General features: G+C 35.9%; 1 protein-coding gene across 1 annotated transcript; it reads left to right on the top strand.

Moving 5' to 3' along the window:
* The first annotated feature begins 2,052 nt into the window (after positions 1-2,052).
* On the top strand, positions 2,053-11,593 carry kcnk1b (potassium channel, subfamily K, member 1b). Its single transcript, XM_030156313.1, has 3 exons — positions 2,053-2,621; positions 5,297-5,692; positions 8,937-11,593. The coding sequence occupies exons 1-3, from the start codon at positions 2,267-2,269 to the stop codon at positions 9,191-9,193; spliced, it is 1,008 nt and encodes a 335-aa protein (XP_030012173.1). The 5' UTR covers positions 2,053-2,266; the 3' UTR covers positions 9,194-11,593.
* The last annotated feature ends 5,131 nt before the right edge of the window (positions 11,594-16,724 follow it).

Raw genomic sequence — 16,724 nt, 5'->3', positions numbered from 1 at the left:
CTTTCCAACGTTCATTGAGGAGGAGTGCCACAGTATTGCATTACTACGGCAACCAAAATAGGTCATTTACGGTGAAAACTTTGCAGGGATCCAGTGCTTGTTTTGATCCACAGAGGACGGTCAGAATACAATCAGTAGGAAATCATATGGGCAACATTTGACTGACATGATGTAATGATAAAATAAATCACGTGTGCAGTGAAAATGTTATTTATCACAAATCACTGCATATTATTACACCCAATTACTCATGACAGTCTGGTAGAAATGGGAACTCACATCAAACCATAAGCTCTTTATTTATGATAAACATCACAATGAAATGCATTGATTAATAAGTTTTTCCTTTTACGTGTTAGGAGTCTCATTTGACACATTCCTGAAACTACATTTTCTAGCACTTAAAACTGTGTCATATTTAGTGTATGACAAAGGCTATTGACTAATGAACTATCACACAATGTAAATATAATGTGTGCTCAAAATACAGCTTTAAACATGATTTTCACCCAAAATGCCTTCTTAAAACTTGGCTTCGCTTCAAACTCACTGGACTGAAATATACACAGAATAAATCAATATCTTTACACACGTATCCTTCAAAATACAGACAGACAGACAGACAGACAGACAGACAGACAGACAGACAGACAGATAGATAGATAGATAGATAGATAGATAGACAGATATGTATGTATGTACTTTGAAGGATCATGTGTTTTCATCTGCAGAATGGCTCCTTAAAAATGTTATTTTGAGAACTTGAATTTCTTTCTTTGTCTGTCTATCTATCTATCTATCTATCTATCTATCTATCTATCTATCTATCTATCTATCTATCTATCTATCTATCTATCTATCTATCTATCTATCTATCTATCTATCTATCTATTCAAAATTGCCAACATTTTAGGAATATGCCTGTTACTCTGTTTCTAAATGTTTTGTGCCTTTGTAGATCCACTGCAATTTGTAATCCAGAGGTATAAATAATACATATTATTAAAAATTCACGTCTTTTTTAAAGAAATCAGAGATTATTCATGGTTATTTCGGGTTGCTCAAGAGAAAAAATGGAATTATTATTATTCATAACTTTTTATGTTATTATTTAACTTGAACGACTTGAGATCAAATTGGGGTGTAAAGTGGTCCCTGACCTAAAGTGAGTTTGACATCCGTGTTATAGGGAAAGTAGGGGTTTGTTGTTATTTATTTAAAAGTAGGCACTTTATTACATACTGATATTTTTTCATGTAAAATTAATGACAAAGGAGGACTTTAATTTCCTTATCACTGTGGTTTAATAATTATTTCCAACACTGTATAGCTGTCAGAGGGTGTGGGGTACAGTATTTGTCTCTGAGATGTATTATATTTATTGATCTATTTTTATTTAATTACTTATTTATTTGCTTATTATCACTTTGATGGGTCGAACTGTCTCTTGAGCCACGCACATACATTATCCCCACGCCCAAATTGCCTTGAAATTCCACGCTGAGGGCGTTTCACCTTTCCACTCTCCTCATTGTCACAGTAACCTTACCTTTGTGTCATTTTCGATTGTTTTGTGTTGAAACCGAAAGACATGTGATCTGACCGGACTACCTGAGGAAGCGGGAGGGGGCTCTGACGTCACACGCCCTCTGTCACCGCCACATCACTCGCTGCCTTCAGGAACAACTGAAGCTCGGAAAATACTAAACTGTCACATTCGGTGGAAAGTTAGCGTAACATTTTACGGAAAATTTCAGTCACTAGGGTCAGAATCAGGCAGAGTTTGGCCCCTTGTGATAGTATCAACAAAGCAAGCGTATTTTGAATTTTTAATAGGGTTTCAACCGCGCATAAAGCGGAAAGTATGAAGTAGGCGTAGCGTTTCACTCAATTGAAAGAAACAACAAGGAACGCTTTTGGATATGTTTTGTAGATAGTTGTTAGTTTTTAGCTTTTTAATTATTTTTTGAACACAGACGCATCTATACTCCTATAACAGATGCAAGTTGTATTGGCTAGGCGCTGTTTTATGCATGTTTTAATATCTCCGACTGCACCTGAACGCCACAACGGCAGGTTTCGTGGACGGGGAAGAGGACTGTCACTTGCGCTTTGTCTTTAATAACATCCTCCTGTGTTTATCGTTTAAATTTTAGGCCGCATCAGACGTGAGACGATTGATTTGATACCGTTAACGTTTTCCAAGACTTAAATAAGACCTATTAGCCTTTCTTATCGCCTCTACTTTTTTTTTTTTTTTTTGAAAATGCTTCAGTCTCTAGCCAGTAATTCATGCGTGCGATTGATACAGACTCACAAATCAACCTGGTATTTTATTTCTCTAGTCTTGGGCTATGTTTTGTATCTAATATTCGGCGCTGTTGTGTTTTCTTCGGTTGAGCTGCCTTATGAAGACCTTCTGCGCCAAGAGCTGAGGGCCATTAAAAAACAGTTCCTTCAGGAAAATGAATGTCTCTCCGAGGAGCGTCTGGAGCGGTTTCTAAAGAAAGCATTGGAGGCCAGTAATTATGGGGTTTCCATCCTCAATAACGCATCAGTCAACTGGAACTGGGACTTCACCTCTGCGTTGTTTTTCGCCAGCACCGTATTGTCCACCACAGGTAAGACTTGATCATCACCCTGCTGGACAAGCCTGGTGATGCTGCAGCTCACCAGGTGAAAACACATATACCCTCCATCTGTGTAATTAGAACAAAACACCCTTTTTTATGACGCATGGTATACATCACCACTAGGCCACACAAACCTCTGGCCTAATGTTGGCTGATCTAAGTGGGATAAACAAAAGCAGTGGAGCCAATTGCACAATGAAATAATGTAGGGTAATGAAAGGAAGTCATCTGACCATAGTCAACATCTTCCATCACTCTACAAAAACAGCTTAAACCAAATCTTTTTTTTTTTTTTTTTGTTCCATCTGTAAATTGCTAAATAGGCCCAAAGTAGGTACACCACGTTTTTCATTAACTTTCTGTTCTGTTTCTGGTTATTGAAGTGAAAAAGTTGAAGTGAGGCTTCCCTGTTTCAGTTATGTTCACCTAGAGCTTTTTTTTCCCAATCTTAGAGTGATTTCTATTATCTTAGAGCATTTTAATAGCAGAATGCTTGAGACACTATAACAAGGATCAATAAATTAAAGTATCTATCTATCTATCTATCTATCTATCTATCTATCTATCTATCTATCTATCTATCTATCTATCTACAAACTCACTGGACTGAAATATACACAAAATAAATTAATATCTTTATATATGTATATAAATGTACTTTGAAGTATCAAGTGGTTTCATTCGCAGAATGGCTCCTTTAAAATGTTACGTTGGCAGCTTGAATTTCTATCTATCTATCTATCTATCTATCTATCTATCTATCTATCTATCTATCTATCTATCTATCTATCTATCTATCTATCTATCTATCTGTCTGTCTGTCTGTCTGTCTGTCTGTCTGTCTGTCTATGAGGTCTAGTCTTTGTACTGCTTTAAAATAACATAAAATTTACTCTATACTAGAAAAATTACCAAGCATTTTTTCCAGAGTCAAAAGTATTTTCCTCAAAAAGAATACATTTTGCTCTATAGTCAGTAAATTTGGCTCTAAATTGAGTTTGGAGAGCTCTACCCAAAGAGTTATGTTCACCAAGAGCTTTTTTTCTGATCATAGAGTGATTTTTGTTATCTTACAGTGTTTTAGTTGCAGAATGCTTGAGACACTATAACAAGGATCAATAAATTAAAGTATCCATCTATCTATCTATCTATCTATCTATCTATCTATCTATCTATCTATCTATCTATCTATCTATCTATCTATCTATCTATCTATGAGGTTTAGTCTTTGTACTGCTTTAAAATAACATAAAATTTACTCTATACTAGAAAAATTACTAAGCATTTTTTCCAGAGTCGAAAGTATTTTCCTCAAAAAGAATACATTTTGCTTTGTATTCAGTAAATTTGGCTCTAAATTGAGTTTGGAGAGCTCTACCCAAAGAGTAACTTTTATTCTAGTAGAGTAAAATTTTTGACAATTTGAGTAAATTTTGCTCAGGCAAATTTCCTGTGTATACTGGAAATAAAGTAAGATGTTATTCTGTTCAGAAATACACAAAGTTGAGTCAATATTCAAACTGCCTTCAAGCAGTAAAGTAGAAGGTTAAATATCATTTGGCAAAGTCCTTGTCTCATATCTAGCTTTGCTCAGGAGGACATAATTTGTAGGTAGGTGTCAACCTGGCTGCCTTAAGAACTTTAGTCTGAGTCTGACCACCTTGCAGCTGTTATCTGCCAGGTTGCAACATTCACGATCATGCAGATACCACAGTCTGCCAAAGCTTAAAGCTCTTTGTTTCACATCAATAAATTTCTGATGATCGTAAAGATGTGACTTTACACCTCTAGAGCAGATCGATTTCAGACTTTTGAAACAGGTTTCCCCTGAATATGCTTCGCACCTGTTCTTGTTTGCTGTTGGATAGTAAGTATTAGGTTTATTGCCAAGCAGTGTCAGGATATATCACTGTGAACAAGGATGGCATCACTTTAACCTCTCAACATGTGAACAAGGTGCAAACATCAGCAAATACTTACAGCAATAAAAGTATTACATTTTAATGAAGGCCTTGCAAAAACTCTAAGTGAATAGTTTTGGATTTTTAACATCATAAACCCTAAGTAAACACAGTTTTCTCATTTACACTGTCTTGTTAGTCCCCAAGGTATTTTTGGCGCGCTTGCAAGGTCCTCTTCACTTGAATACGCTATGTTTTTACAGCAACACGCCAACACTACATTTCCACTGATGAGCCATTACATGAAAACCTTTCTCAGTTTTTATACCGCCACTTAGTACCTTATTAGAGACTGTTGCTTAGCTATTTTCTTTCAGTTATTGTCTTTTATTAATATCACTTTAGCTCTCAGTGTAACTCTTGAGAAGACATTGTTGAAGAAGTACATGAATGTTCAGCTAATGTACACTCTAGGAGAGTAAACCCTGAATAAGCGAGAGGCGGAAACTGTAGGAGGAGGTTATTTCAAGGTTGTTCAAACAGGTAGGACTGACGAAATGTACCAAAAATAATTAAAAGTGCACCATACTGTCTGTCAAAGTCAGACAGACTGAGTATCACAGTTGTGCAATATAGACTTAAATGTCTTAGCAAAGTGTTTACAAATGGGGATGAGACTGAGATTCCTTTAAACATTCAGTGCCAAAATGTTTTCCAGCAACTGTAATAATTGTAATGAAAATCACATCTGTTCATTTACAGGTTATGGTCACACCGCACCACTGTCAGATGGCGGTAAGGCCTTCTGCATTATCTACTCAGTGATTGGTATTCCCTTCACCCTCCTCTTCCTCACTGCCGTGGTGCAAAGGATCATGGTATTCAGCACTCGGAGGCCGATCATGTACATCCACACACGCTGGGGTCTTTCCAAACCGCTGGTGGCCATTGTTCACGCAACCCTGCTAGCCTTGTTGGCCGTCTCTTGCTTCTTCCTCATTCCCGCCGCAATCTTCTCAGCGCTGGAGGAGAACTGGAACTTTCTCGAGTCCTTCTACTTCTGCTTCATCTCCCTCAGCACCATCGGCCTTGGAGACTATGTTCCCGGAGAAGCTGCGGATCAGAAATTCAGGGAGCTCTACAAAGTGGGAATCACTGGTAAGTGTTAAGGTTTTTTTTCATATTTGGAGTGATAGAATGGTTAATGTGCTCTCTACCAACATTTTCCATTGTGCATAGGTAGCTAAACAGTAAAGGTTTGGTTCTACTCTCATGTTCTTGTCAAGATGTTTTGATTTTGTAATGCATTTTAAATCGTACACTGTTGCTTTAGAATAGTTGAAGGCAAATAGAGCATTGAAGATGAGCATCAAACAGTCATATTGATAGTATCGGTTTTGCTCATATTCGAGGTCGTATGCCTTAAACCCTAGTACTTCCTGTGACAAAACTTTTTTCTTCTTGCTCAGAGAGAAGCACCTGCTTGACTGCAAACACAATCTAGAAGGTTTCTTTGCCAAGTTCAACATTTGTCATGAAGAGTAAAATGGAGGGTAGTAATGATCTACATTTTTAACATGTTTCCACATTTGTAGTTTGACACAAAACAGTTTGCAGTTACAGATTAAATGTAGATATGCAGCATTGTTATTCCACTGATGAGAAAAAAGGAAACATCATGAGTCATTTTAAAAAATAGTTTGCTGTTACAAACCTGTGAGAAAGTGTCACTTTATTCAAAAATGTTCTTTTTCAGGTATTTTATTAGGATTATTTGAGTTTCACTGTGCAGAGTAATGAGTCTAACAGTCTGTTTTTACATTAACCTCATGACAGTACTAATATTTAACTAGACTTCAGGGCATTTACACGTATCAGCAAATGTTTACTTATGAAATAAAACTCTTATTAAATATCCCGTGCTGCAAATACTGTGATACAACATGCATGCACTATCAGTATGCATCAGACTGCCTTTAGCTTTGTTTATCAGACACTGTGGTATCATCTGTACCACACAGTGCTTATGGAATGGTGCAATAAATACAGATATTTGTATCTATAGTTACATAATTTTTTCTCCATGATCATTTTTTGCTATAGATCTATTTGTAAGCTTAATATGTAATGGACAGAATATCATCTGATCTGTCACTCAAAGTTTCAGAGATCAGAGCAAGTGGATTTTCGAGATGTGGAGGCTGTGAGCAAACTATAACACTGTCAAAATACTAATGAAGGCCAAGTCCTGCATACAGTTTTATTCTTACATATGATATGTGAAAAACTGTTTTCTTTTGCTGTAAATAATTATTTCTGATATTTGTTTCACATTACTATCATAACAAATTCAGAATCTATGATAGAAATTAATTCATAACAATGCTCTTGGACTTTCCATCTAAAAAAATATATATTTTATATAATTATATTCATTGCATTATACAGTGTTTATGCTCCCAAGCAAAGTGATGGTTGTTCAAGAAATGAGAAGATACTCAGTGCATCTGTAAGGCTTAAATAAGTTGTTGCAGTTAAAACATATTAATCACTGCAGTAATTATTCAGTGTTAGGCTCTTATCTGTTTTCGTAGTTCAGTCCAGGTGCTATTTTAGAAAACCAGCGCTGCCTATTAAAGTAGTAGTTAACAGCTAATTTAAAAATGGTTATTTTTGCAAATGCTGCTCTTTTACACATTTAATTTGGCTTTTTCTGTTTAATTATAGCACACTAGTATATTGTAAATAATGGTAATAGTTGAAGAGGAAGTGTTGACGGAATGGGAACAGAGATAAACAATTGGAGGCACTAAATCAAATGACATGAGTGGTTGAAAATAATGTGGAAGTACTGATGGGAATATGACATTTGTGTTTCAGTTTTATCTAGTTTATTTTATACCGCTGAATGGTGACAGTTATCATGATTATGCAAATTAACTGCAGTTAGATAATTGCTCACGTCACACCATCGTGATAAGGTGATTGTGTAATAGTTGTGACAGGCCTATATGTTAGTCTATTAATCAGTGTGTCGAGACAAGCCAGAGTGTTGCAGAAGATAAAGTGGGCCATGGCCTAATGGAGAGCAGCACAGGCATTGATTATATTTTCTGGGTGATTTGTGCAGTTTGCTGTCAGCAGCTCTGGCAAGGCCAATAACGACTAGAACTAGAGTAAAAATAATAATAATAATGATGAAGACGTGTCAAACTGTGGCTGTGTAAAATGCTGAGCTCTGCTGCAGTTGAGTGTCACCTACACGTGTGCTGTGGGCGTGCAGCACACAAGCCAGAGAGACGTCATTCAGTGGGCACCATGTGTCAGTCTGTGGGAAGATAGAGGACTGTGACAGAATGTGTATGTGCGCACAATGACACCATTAGGCCCAGACACATTTGTTCAACTTCCTCTGAGAAAAATTATGCATCCACATCGTAAGTGTGATTCATTTGTTTAAAATAACCAACAGTTTGTGTCAGTTGCGGAAGTGTTAAATCACATTTTGTTCAGATTTCCAGTTTGTTCAGATACTGCCCATGTGTTCGCTGATAAGCAAATGCACACTTTCATTCAGTCAGAGCGTGATAAGCCTGTTGCTGCCCCCTAGTGTCAGTACAACAATACATCAGTTTTGCTGCAATACTTGTGCAATACTTGCAAAATAAGTTTTGTGAGCTCATGTTTTCTACATCATTTTTTATGCAATAAAATAACTTATTTTGTAATGATGGCTGTTTATTCAGATCATCTGAAACACTCAGTTTATTTAAATCCAGGTTAAAGACCCACATGTTCTCAGCTGCATTTGAATAGAGTTTTTATTCATCAGTTCAGATCTGCACTGTTTATGTTAAGCTTAAAGTTTTTATCTGTTTATCTGTTATATCTATTTATCTCAGGGTTTTTTTTTGTAGTTGTTTTTTTTTCCTCATGCCTATACTTTTGAATGAATGAATTTATTTATTTATTTTTGGTTTTACATCAATCATTGTACTAAGTACTGCAATTGTAATAAACATAAAAACCAAAAAAGGAATAGGCTAGAAGCGAAAGCTTTTTTTTTTGCCTATCCTTTTCAACTAATACACTGCTTACATCAACTTAAATGTGTATAGCATCGAGCATTTGCACCATAAAATAACAAATAAAAAAAATAATAAAATCAACAACAAAAACACATCTACCGTCTCAATTCAATATTTCTGAATAATTTCAACTTAAAGTACTCTTTTTTTTAAAAAAAAACAACAACTTTTCCCTGCTGTAATGCTTTTAATGTTTTATGTAAAGCACTTTGAATTGTTTTGTATATAAAATGTGCTATATAAATAAACCTGCCTTGCCTTATTATAACCCATTCTGTATCATCTTTTCCTTGGATGTGTGTTTGTCTCCTCAGTTTACCTTATCCTGGGTCTTATCGTCATGCTCGTGGTGCTTGAGACCTTCTGTGAGCTGCAGCAACTAAAGCAATTGAGGAAAATGTTCTACCTGAAGAAGGAGAAGCCGCAGGACCGCTTGGCCATTTTGGAGCACGATCACCTGTCCTTCACGACTGTGTCCAACAGAGCCACAGCCCACAACGAAGACAAAACTCAACCATTCGTCAGTGTCCCAGCTCTGGCCTCTCCTAACGACGATCCTATGATCCAGTAAACATCCACAGAGCAAACTCACTTTGAAGAGTCAGTAACTGAAATAGAAGGTAATGCACGCAAGACCGAAACTAGATTCAATAAGTAGATCAGTCTTAGATTAACTGTCGCTTTTTAAGAGTCGGCTCTGCAAATTTTAAGTAGAGTAAGTTAGCTGAAACTATCCAGGTAAAGCAAAATGAGCAAAAGCAAATCTCCTTTAAATATCACAATAACAATGTAGTACTATGTAGCAGAGAATGAATTACATACAATACAATAAAATAAAATAATAAGGGAGGAGATTCACAGATTAATCAGTGACCATAATAATATCACTGACAAAGTATTTTAGCATGTAATTGGTCTCTTAAAATTTAACTCAAATACAGAACTAATTCTAATTCTCTGTAGTCAGTCATAAAATAGTACTTAAATATGTATGCATCTTATAAATAGAGGTGTTTGACAGATATGCGGAAATGTACATATTCAGGTACATGTTTTAAGTTGTACAGTTAAATGTCGTCTAGAATCAGCACACCTTACAAAGATGAATCAAAACTTTTGTAGTGGAATAATTCTATTTATAGTTCAGTTATAACAGGGTACACCGACTCTCTGATAGACTAGCCAGTTTCTTTTTAATCAGTGTGTGCAGATGGCGTGAAAATATGAAATGTGACAGTTATTGTAGTTAGAACCAACTTGACTAAAATGTATTTTTGGCTCATCTTTATTAAGGTGTACTGTTCTGGTTGCGCTCCACAATGTCACATTTCATTGTAGGACAAAATATTTGTCTGCAAATATATGTATTTTCTCCACATGTTGCAGTGCTATTTCAGAGTTGTCCACATCTGATGGGAAGCACTATAATTTATCGATTTGTCTGAATGAGCTATTGTGTACTGGACTGTGCAAAACTGGGAAGTGAGGTTAGTCCGGCTTAAAAAGGGAACCACAAAGGGCTGGCTTGTTCCGTTTTACTGTCAATACAGGGAGCTCAATTTGCACATGTACTGGAGCCAGTTAGTAGTACTAGTAGACTCAAACCGTTTTGGATTTCTCTGTAAGAAAGGGGATGTGGTTTCGAAGATATTAATTCCGGTATTAAAAAAAAATCTTTGTAATTTAAACAGTTTTACTTGATACTTGTTTGAGAGTGAGAAAGACGCAAGATGTTGAACAGAAGCTTTTTTGCTGTATTTATGTAATTTGAATGTAGAAGTGTATATTTTTAAATATGACATGAGGAACGTTTACTAATTTCTTTTATAATTTTTCGACGGTAATTGTGTACAGGAAATTGTACATGGGGAAAAGTCATGTAGGAAGAGTGCAGCTAAAACATTCTGATAATCTACATCAGCTTTTGACTGGCGCAACATCAAATGATTATATTCCATAACTGATTTAATTCAGTTCACACACACTTTTGTACGACAGATTTCACGCCATGATTCATCCTTTAAAGTTCTGCTTGGGGCACAAAAAAAAAAACCACACACACACACACACACAGGGTAGCATTTCAGTGATACGACATTAGTTCTCAAATACAGAAAATGTACTGAAGCTCTGATTAAGTATCTCTAAAATGTGGAAAAGCGGAGCTAACATTCTGACCTCATTGTCATATTAGGACACATTAGCCTTTTTTGAAGTCTTGAATGTAATGCTTTTTTAATGCTGTGTGGAACCATGAGATTCAACGCCTGAATACAAAGCAGTGCCACTCCTTGCTGCTCTGTCTGTGTTTATTTAGTAGTGATATATTTATTGGACACAGTGTACAGAGGTGAGTTGTGGCAGGGCGTCATGGCTGCTTGTAAATGTTAGACGCTGATCTCTAATACTGTATTGGAGTGCATTTTCTTCACCAGTCTGGGCCTTCATGTAAACTGTGAAACATTAATGTTGTGTTCATGTCGTCTGCTTACAAAAAGGAGAACTTGAATTCTTCTAAGTTAGGTTTTCTTTGTTAACGTACCATGTACTTGATACCAGATTAATGTCAAAGCTTTGAACCCTTCAGCATTACTGTTTTCAGCAGTGTTTATCATTGTGCACATGCAGTTTGTCTTGAGGGTGCCAGGTAAAGTCATTACAGTTCTGTTCAGGGAGTCAATAAATTTTGTGTCAAGGATTACAAATGGACATATTCTGATGTTATTTATTTATGCTTAAAGTAAAACTGGAATATTTGGAATCGTTAATTAATGTACATATGTTTCAGTTGCTCGGATGCATTGGTATGTATGCACAGTTGAGTATTTTAAAGTTACAATGTTGATACTGTAATACAGGATAGTCATGCAGCACCACTTATATGTGAAATTCATTTCAGCATAAGGAATGAATACATGGACTGTAAAATATCAGTGTGTCCTCAATAAAGTGTTGGTTTGTTAATACTAAATGTGATGTTTTCTTCAATTATTCAATTCCCCTGACTGTATGAACCACATGTCTAAATGTACATCTGCTGAATGTTAAAGTAGCTGACAGTGTGAGTGGACCCACAGCAGTGTCATCTGTCTGCCAGCAGCAACACGTGTCATTATATAACATATATTTAGTGTAATTTGAATGATTACATGGAAGAGAGTGAGAGGTGTGGACAATTAACAGGCTTTTGTACAAACAAAAATACATGTGTGAACTAGAAATAGAAGCAAAATAAAAGCAGATGAATATCATTATCTGTCTTGGGCAGTTTGAATACACAATTTTAATGGTTCATCTCATCTTTGAATGTGAGATGGATTCACATGTTTGTTCCCTTCATAAAAGAGTCATAATTGAAGTTGGGAGCGAATAAGAGGCCTTTAATGCGTTCCAGCCAGTGATTAACAGGAAGTGCTTTCTTATTTGAACATACAACGCAATACATTGCACATTATTATCGCTAAAACTTGGCTCCTGATTTGTTATAAACCTGTGAAGAACATAACCTAAAGGTGCTGCCAGATATGCTCAGTATACATTATTATAAATATTTGTATGACTTTATTACTTTGCAATAGTTTTCCAATGGTTTCCAATGTGATTCTGTCAACCTCTATTCATTTCAGTGCAACAGAGTATATTGCATTTTACCAGCACGGGCATCATATCTGAGCAGAGGGAATATAAATGGGTATGGTTAGTAGAAATGCACACTGTATTTCATATTGAACTGAAATATAATTACCTCTGACATAATGGAGCTTCTCGCCGTAGAGCTGACACTCGTGTTATCAACTACCTGAATAGTGATGAGTAGAAGGCGGCTCCTGGCAAAATATTTATTGGATGCACATTGTGAAAACACAATAACCTGCGGGTGCATAGTAATTGGAAATAACTGTTAAAAAATGCTTGCAAGTTTAATAGAATTCAAATGTAACATACTCAGGAGTAAATAGGTTTTATGCCAGTTTGCCTGTTACATGGATTGTACAAAACAGGATTGTCGCAAATTACATAAATATGCAGCTTCAAACAAAAAGCTGTTTTAAAACATGAGTGGAATAACAGAAAAAGCAAAATTGGATGAGTAATGTTTACATTTCATAGGCAACTCTGGCTTTTGGAGAATCAGAATCAATCAGAATTAGAATACTTTATTAGTCCCAGGGGGAAATTATTGGGTGTTACAGTTGCTCCATTCGAGTATAATAAAGTAGCAGAAAGAAACTATCGATGCAACAGAAAAAGATTCTAAAGTTCTAAATATACAAACATATATACAGTTCTGAATATATATATACAGGGGTTGGACAAAATAATGGAAACACCTTCATCTCAAGATGATAATGCCCCAATCCATACAGCTAGAATTGTTAAAGAATGGCATGAGGAACATTCTAATGAAGTTGAGCATCTCGTATGGCCGGCACAGTCCCCAGACCTCAACATTATTGAGCATTTATGGTCAGTTTTAGAGATTCAAGTAAGACGTCGATTTCCACCGCCATCGTCTCTAAAAGAGTTGGAGGGTATTCTAACTGAAGAATGGCTTAAAATTCCTTTGGAAACAATTCACAAGTTGTATGAATGAATACCTCGGAGAATTGAGGCTGTAATTGCCGCAAAAGGCGGACCTACACCATATTAAATTATATTTTGTTGATGTTTTAAGGTGTTTCCATTATTTTGTCCAACCCCTGTATATATATATATATATATATATATATATATATATATATATATATATATATATATATATATATATATATATATATATACATACATACATACATATAAAAACACTCTATTCACACAAAAAATTAGAATAGCAGTTTGTACAATATGTACTAGACAATATATCATCAATATGATTATAAAAGAAATAAACATAAGTGTGCAAAATATTGTTGTGTGTGATTATAATTATGTGGCTATAAGGTGGAGTTAAACAGTCTGATAGAATGGATGTTACCATACCATACCACTTTTATTTGTATAGCACATTTTAACAATGTGAAGTCTTCAAAGTGCTGCACTGAGTACAAACTAGTATAAATAAAAATAAAAATAAATAAAAATATGTTCAAAAGCATGCAATCAACAATCTAATAATTATATAGAATAAAAGACAGTCAGAGGGCCGCACAATTCTCATGTGGGGTCCAAAGCCAGTGAGTAAAAGTGCGTTATATTATAATAAAACTGTGCTTAATCAAAAGATATTGGTATTACTGCACAGGACTAGGTTTCTGCCTATTCAAAACATAATAAAATCAGCTGTCCCTAAAGACTTATATTTAAAGGACACACACTTGATACTGTTCAACGCTTTTTGGCTTTAGTATGCTAATTTTTAGCAAGAGATATACTTGTAAATAAATAATAGTAATTGGATGCAGTCATATTTGCCATTTAGCAGTGCAGAAGAGGAGTTGCCTCTTAATGGCACCTCAGCACATTGGACTGAAATATACCAGCAGCTTCTTGTCATTAATATTGCCATTTGATCTTCCTCCATCTTTCATATGCATATAGAACACCTCATCCATGAAGATTAAAATAATTCAGTTTAATATCTACATACAGTGAAAAAGGCATGATTAAACTGAATCCATCCTTTAGGTTTCCAGGTGTGCCTCCTATTACATTACTGTTTAAATAATACAAGACTGGTGTGTTTTGCTCTTTGTGCATGGATTACACAAACAGCAAAGTCCAGGTGGAACACACCCTGCACAAACGCCCTTGAGTATTCTGTGTAATGCTTGACATTTCATCAGCAAGGTTTTACAACAAGTGCATTGTTGCAACTTTACCACCTCGAGCACTAGTTGTCTGGGGACCCAGGGGTCATCCAGGACAGAGAGTAGGCAGGGGTGGGCTGAAGCGATGACTGGCATCTACCCTATAGCACCGCTTTCTGTCGGTGGAGCAAGTCTATTTTTATCCTGACACACACACTGGGACTATGGGAATGCATGAGGCCTCAAGCACAAACATTCCCCACTGCCAACTCTGTAACCGCACTCATTTGCTACTGCAAACACAATGCTTTCATTCTGCGGTGTAAAGGGAGTGTTAATGGTGTTTTTAAAGTGGTATGGATTTACTTATACTCAGATTAAATGTGGAGTTGTGTATTTGGGGTGTAAGCAACTTTTCTTTTACGTTCCTCATCCCCCTGAAAGGTAAAATTCAGGACAATGACATCAAAAAAGTCTGAATTAAAGCTTTCCATGCACATGAAAATACTGATAAAGCAATGACAAAAACAGGTAACACTGTATGCCTTTAATAAATAACTAATGCAGGTTGTGATGCGCCAGAGGTACAGTATGTGAAACCACTATACTAAATATTTCAGACACCTTACATTTACTGTAATTAATGCTGGAAGACTCTCTGGCTTTTTGTCAGCCTAAAATGGCCTGAGTCCCAAGACCTCATTGTCACATGTTCGTGCCTCAAAACTCAACAAAAATAAGTGGTTATAAATATTTAAGAGAAGTGGTGAATATCAGCTACGCTTCAGGAGTATGAGAGGTATAGTGCTGCATTTTGTCTCACCAACGTTACAAAAGACTCTAAACCCCTTTGGCAAAAATAAAAATGCAAAGCAGCAGATAGGAAAATAAAGCCGAGAGAATTTATTTCAAGGAGAGCATATAGATACCAATACTCTAAGGTATAATTCCCATGAGTAAGCTGCATATTATACTACTTTAACTCACTTTGTGTTTGTTGTTTGTTCTCAGTTTCTTGGCATTTGTTGAAAATGCAACACCCCCTGAAGAATATAAAAGAATACAAAATGATGAAAAGTGAAATGTTCAAGTGTTCCTATTTATTTGTTTACAGATGACTTGATTGTTTTTGTTATTATAAATCAAAAAAATAAACTTGAATAATGAATCCAGCCTGAACCTTTGTGAATCCGTCAGCCCAAACGTACCTTTGAAGTCCTATTTTCCGGTACATCACAGATGCCTTTTAATATTAATAGCAGCGCAATAGAGACAGTTTGTGTGGATACTCTAAAACTTTAATCGTGTATATATTACTTGTTTTCAATTGTCAGCAAAACTAAAAATGGAATATCTAAGAATGGAAATGAGAGCAGTTCAGGCTGCCCAAAAAAAAAAAAAAAAGAAGACTAAGGATGCCAAGTTGTTGCTCCATTGAGGCTGTTTATCCTGACAGTTAATTGGTTGATGATGCTGATACATAATCACATCCATCGGTCTTGCATCCATAGAGATTCACTGGCTGCTCTCCAGCTGTTTGTCAACCTTACCCAGAATGGCAGCTGAATAACAAATAAACCCTAAAGAAATCTCACAGGACCTCAGGACAACAGGATGGCGGCTTCGTAAAGGTTATGTTTCTTTCTAGCTAAAGAGAGGAATAGACACTCCCTCTGGATTCTGACAATTGCTTTTCATTTTTGGCATATGCAAATTAACAGGGACAAAAACAAGCACCGAGTAATGAGGAGTAAAATGTGCACAAAATCTCTAAGCGCACAAACAAATAGTAAAAAGCGTGACATTTTTAACTGGCTGAGACTTTCATTTCTTTTCCTGCGTGAACCAATCGGCAGTGGCTTGTCATACTGTTTCCAGGCTGAGAGCTGCATTAAATATTAATGGTGAGAAGAGAGAGGATTTACATCATACTTCTTTAAATTGTACAAAACTGGATGCAAGAGGATAAGAGAAATAATGGAAATAGGGGGAAAAACGGAAGTACAGCATGTTAAAAATGCTGGCTTTTGTTTCTGACTAAGCCCTTAAGTGTAAGCGCATAATTCTTTCAGATAATAGAAAAGAGCAAATGAGGAGCAAATTGATCCAGGATTTATCACTATTGTCATAATTTTACTTGGAGCTCTTACCTGTAAAAGGTTCCAATGTAGAATTTTTGTTTCATTATTTTCCACAGTGTTTCAGAGCTTTTCATGACAAATAATGTGGCATGTCTTAGGTTTAAGAAAATAAAATAAGATAAGACAAGACAAGATAGTTTTATTTGCCATTTGTACACATTCAGGTACAGTCACAGAAAAAATTATTTGACCACCCCTTGTTTTCTTCAATTTC

This window comes from Sphaeramia orbicularis, chromosome 15 (assembly GCF_902148855.1).
Source record: "Sphaeramia orbicularis chromosome 15, fSphaOr1.1, whole genome shotgun sequence".
Lineage (NCBI taxonomy): Eukaryota > Metazoa > Chordata > Actinopteri > Kurtiformes > Apogonidae > Sphaeramia > Sphaeramia orbicularis.
This window is presented reverse-complemented; position numbering and strand designations above follow the sequence as displayed.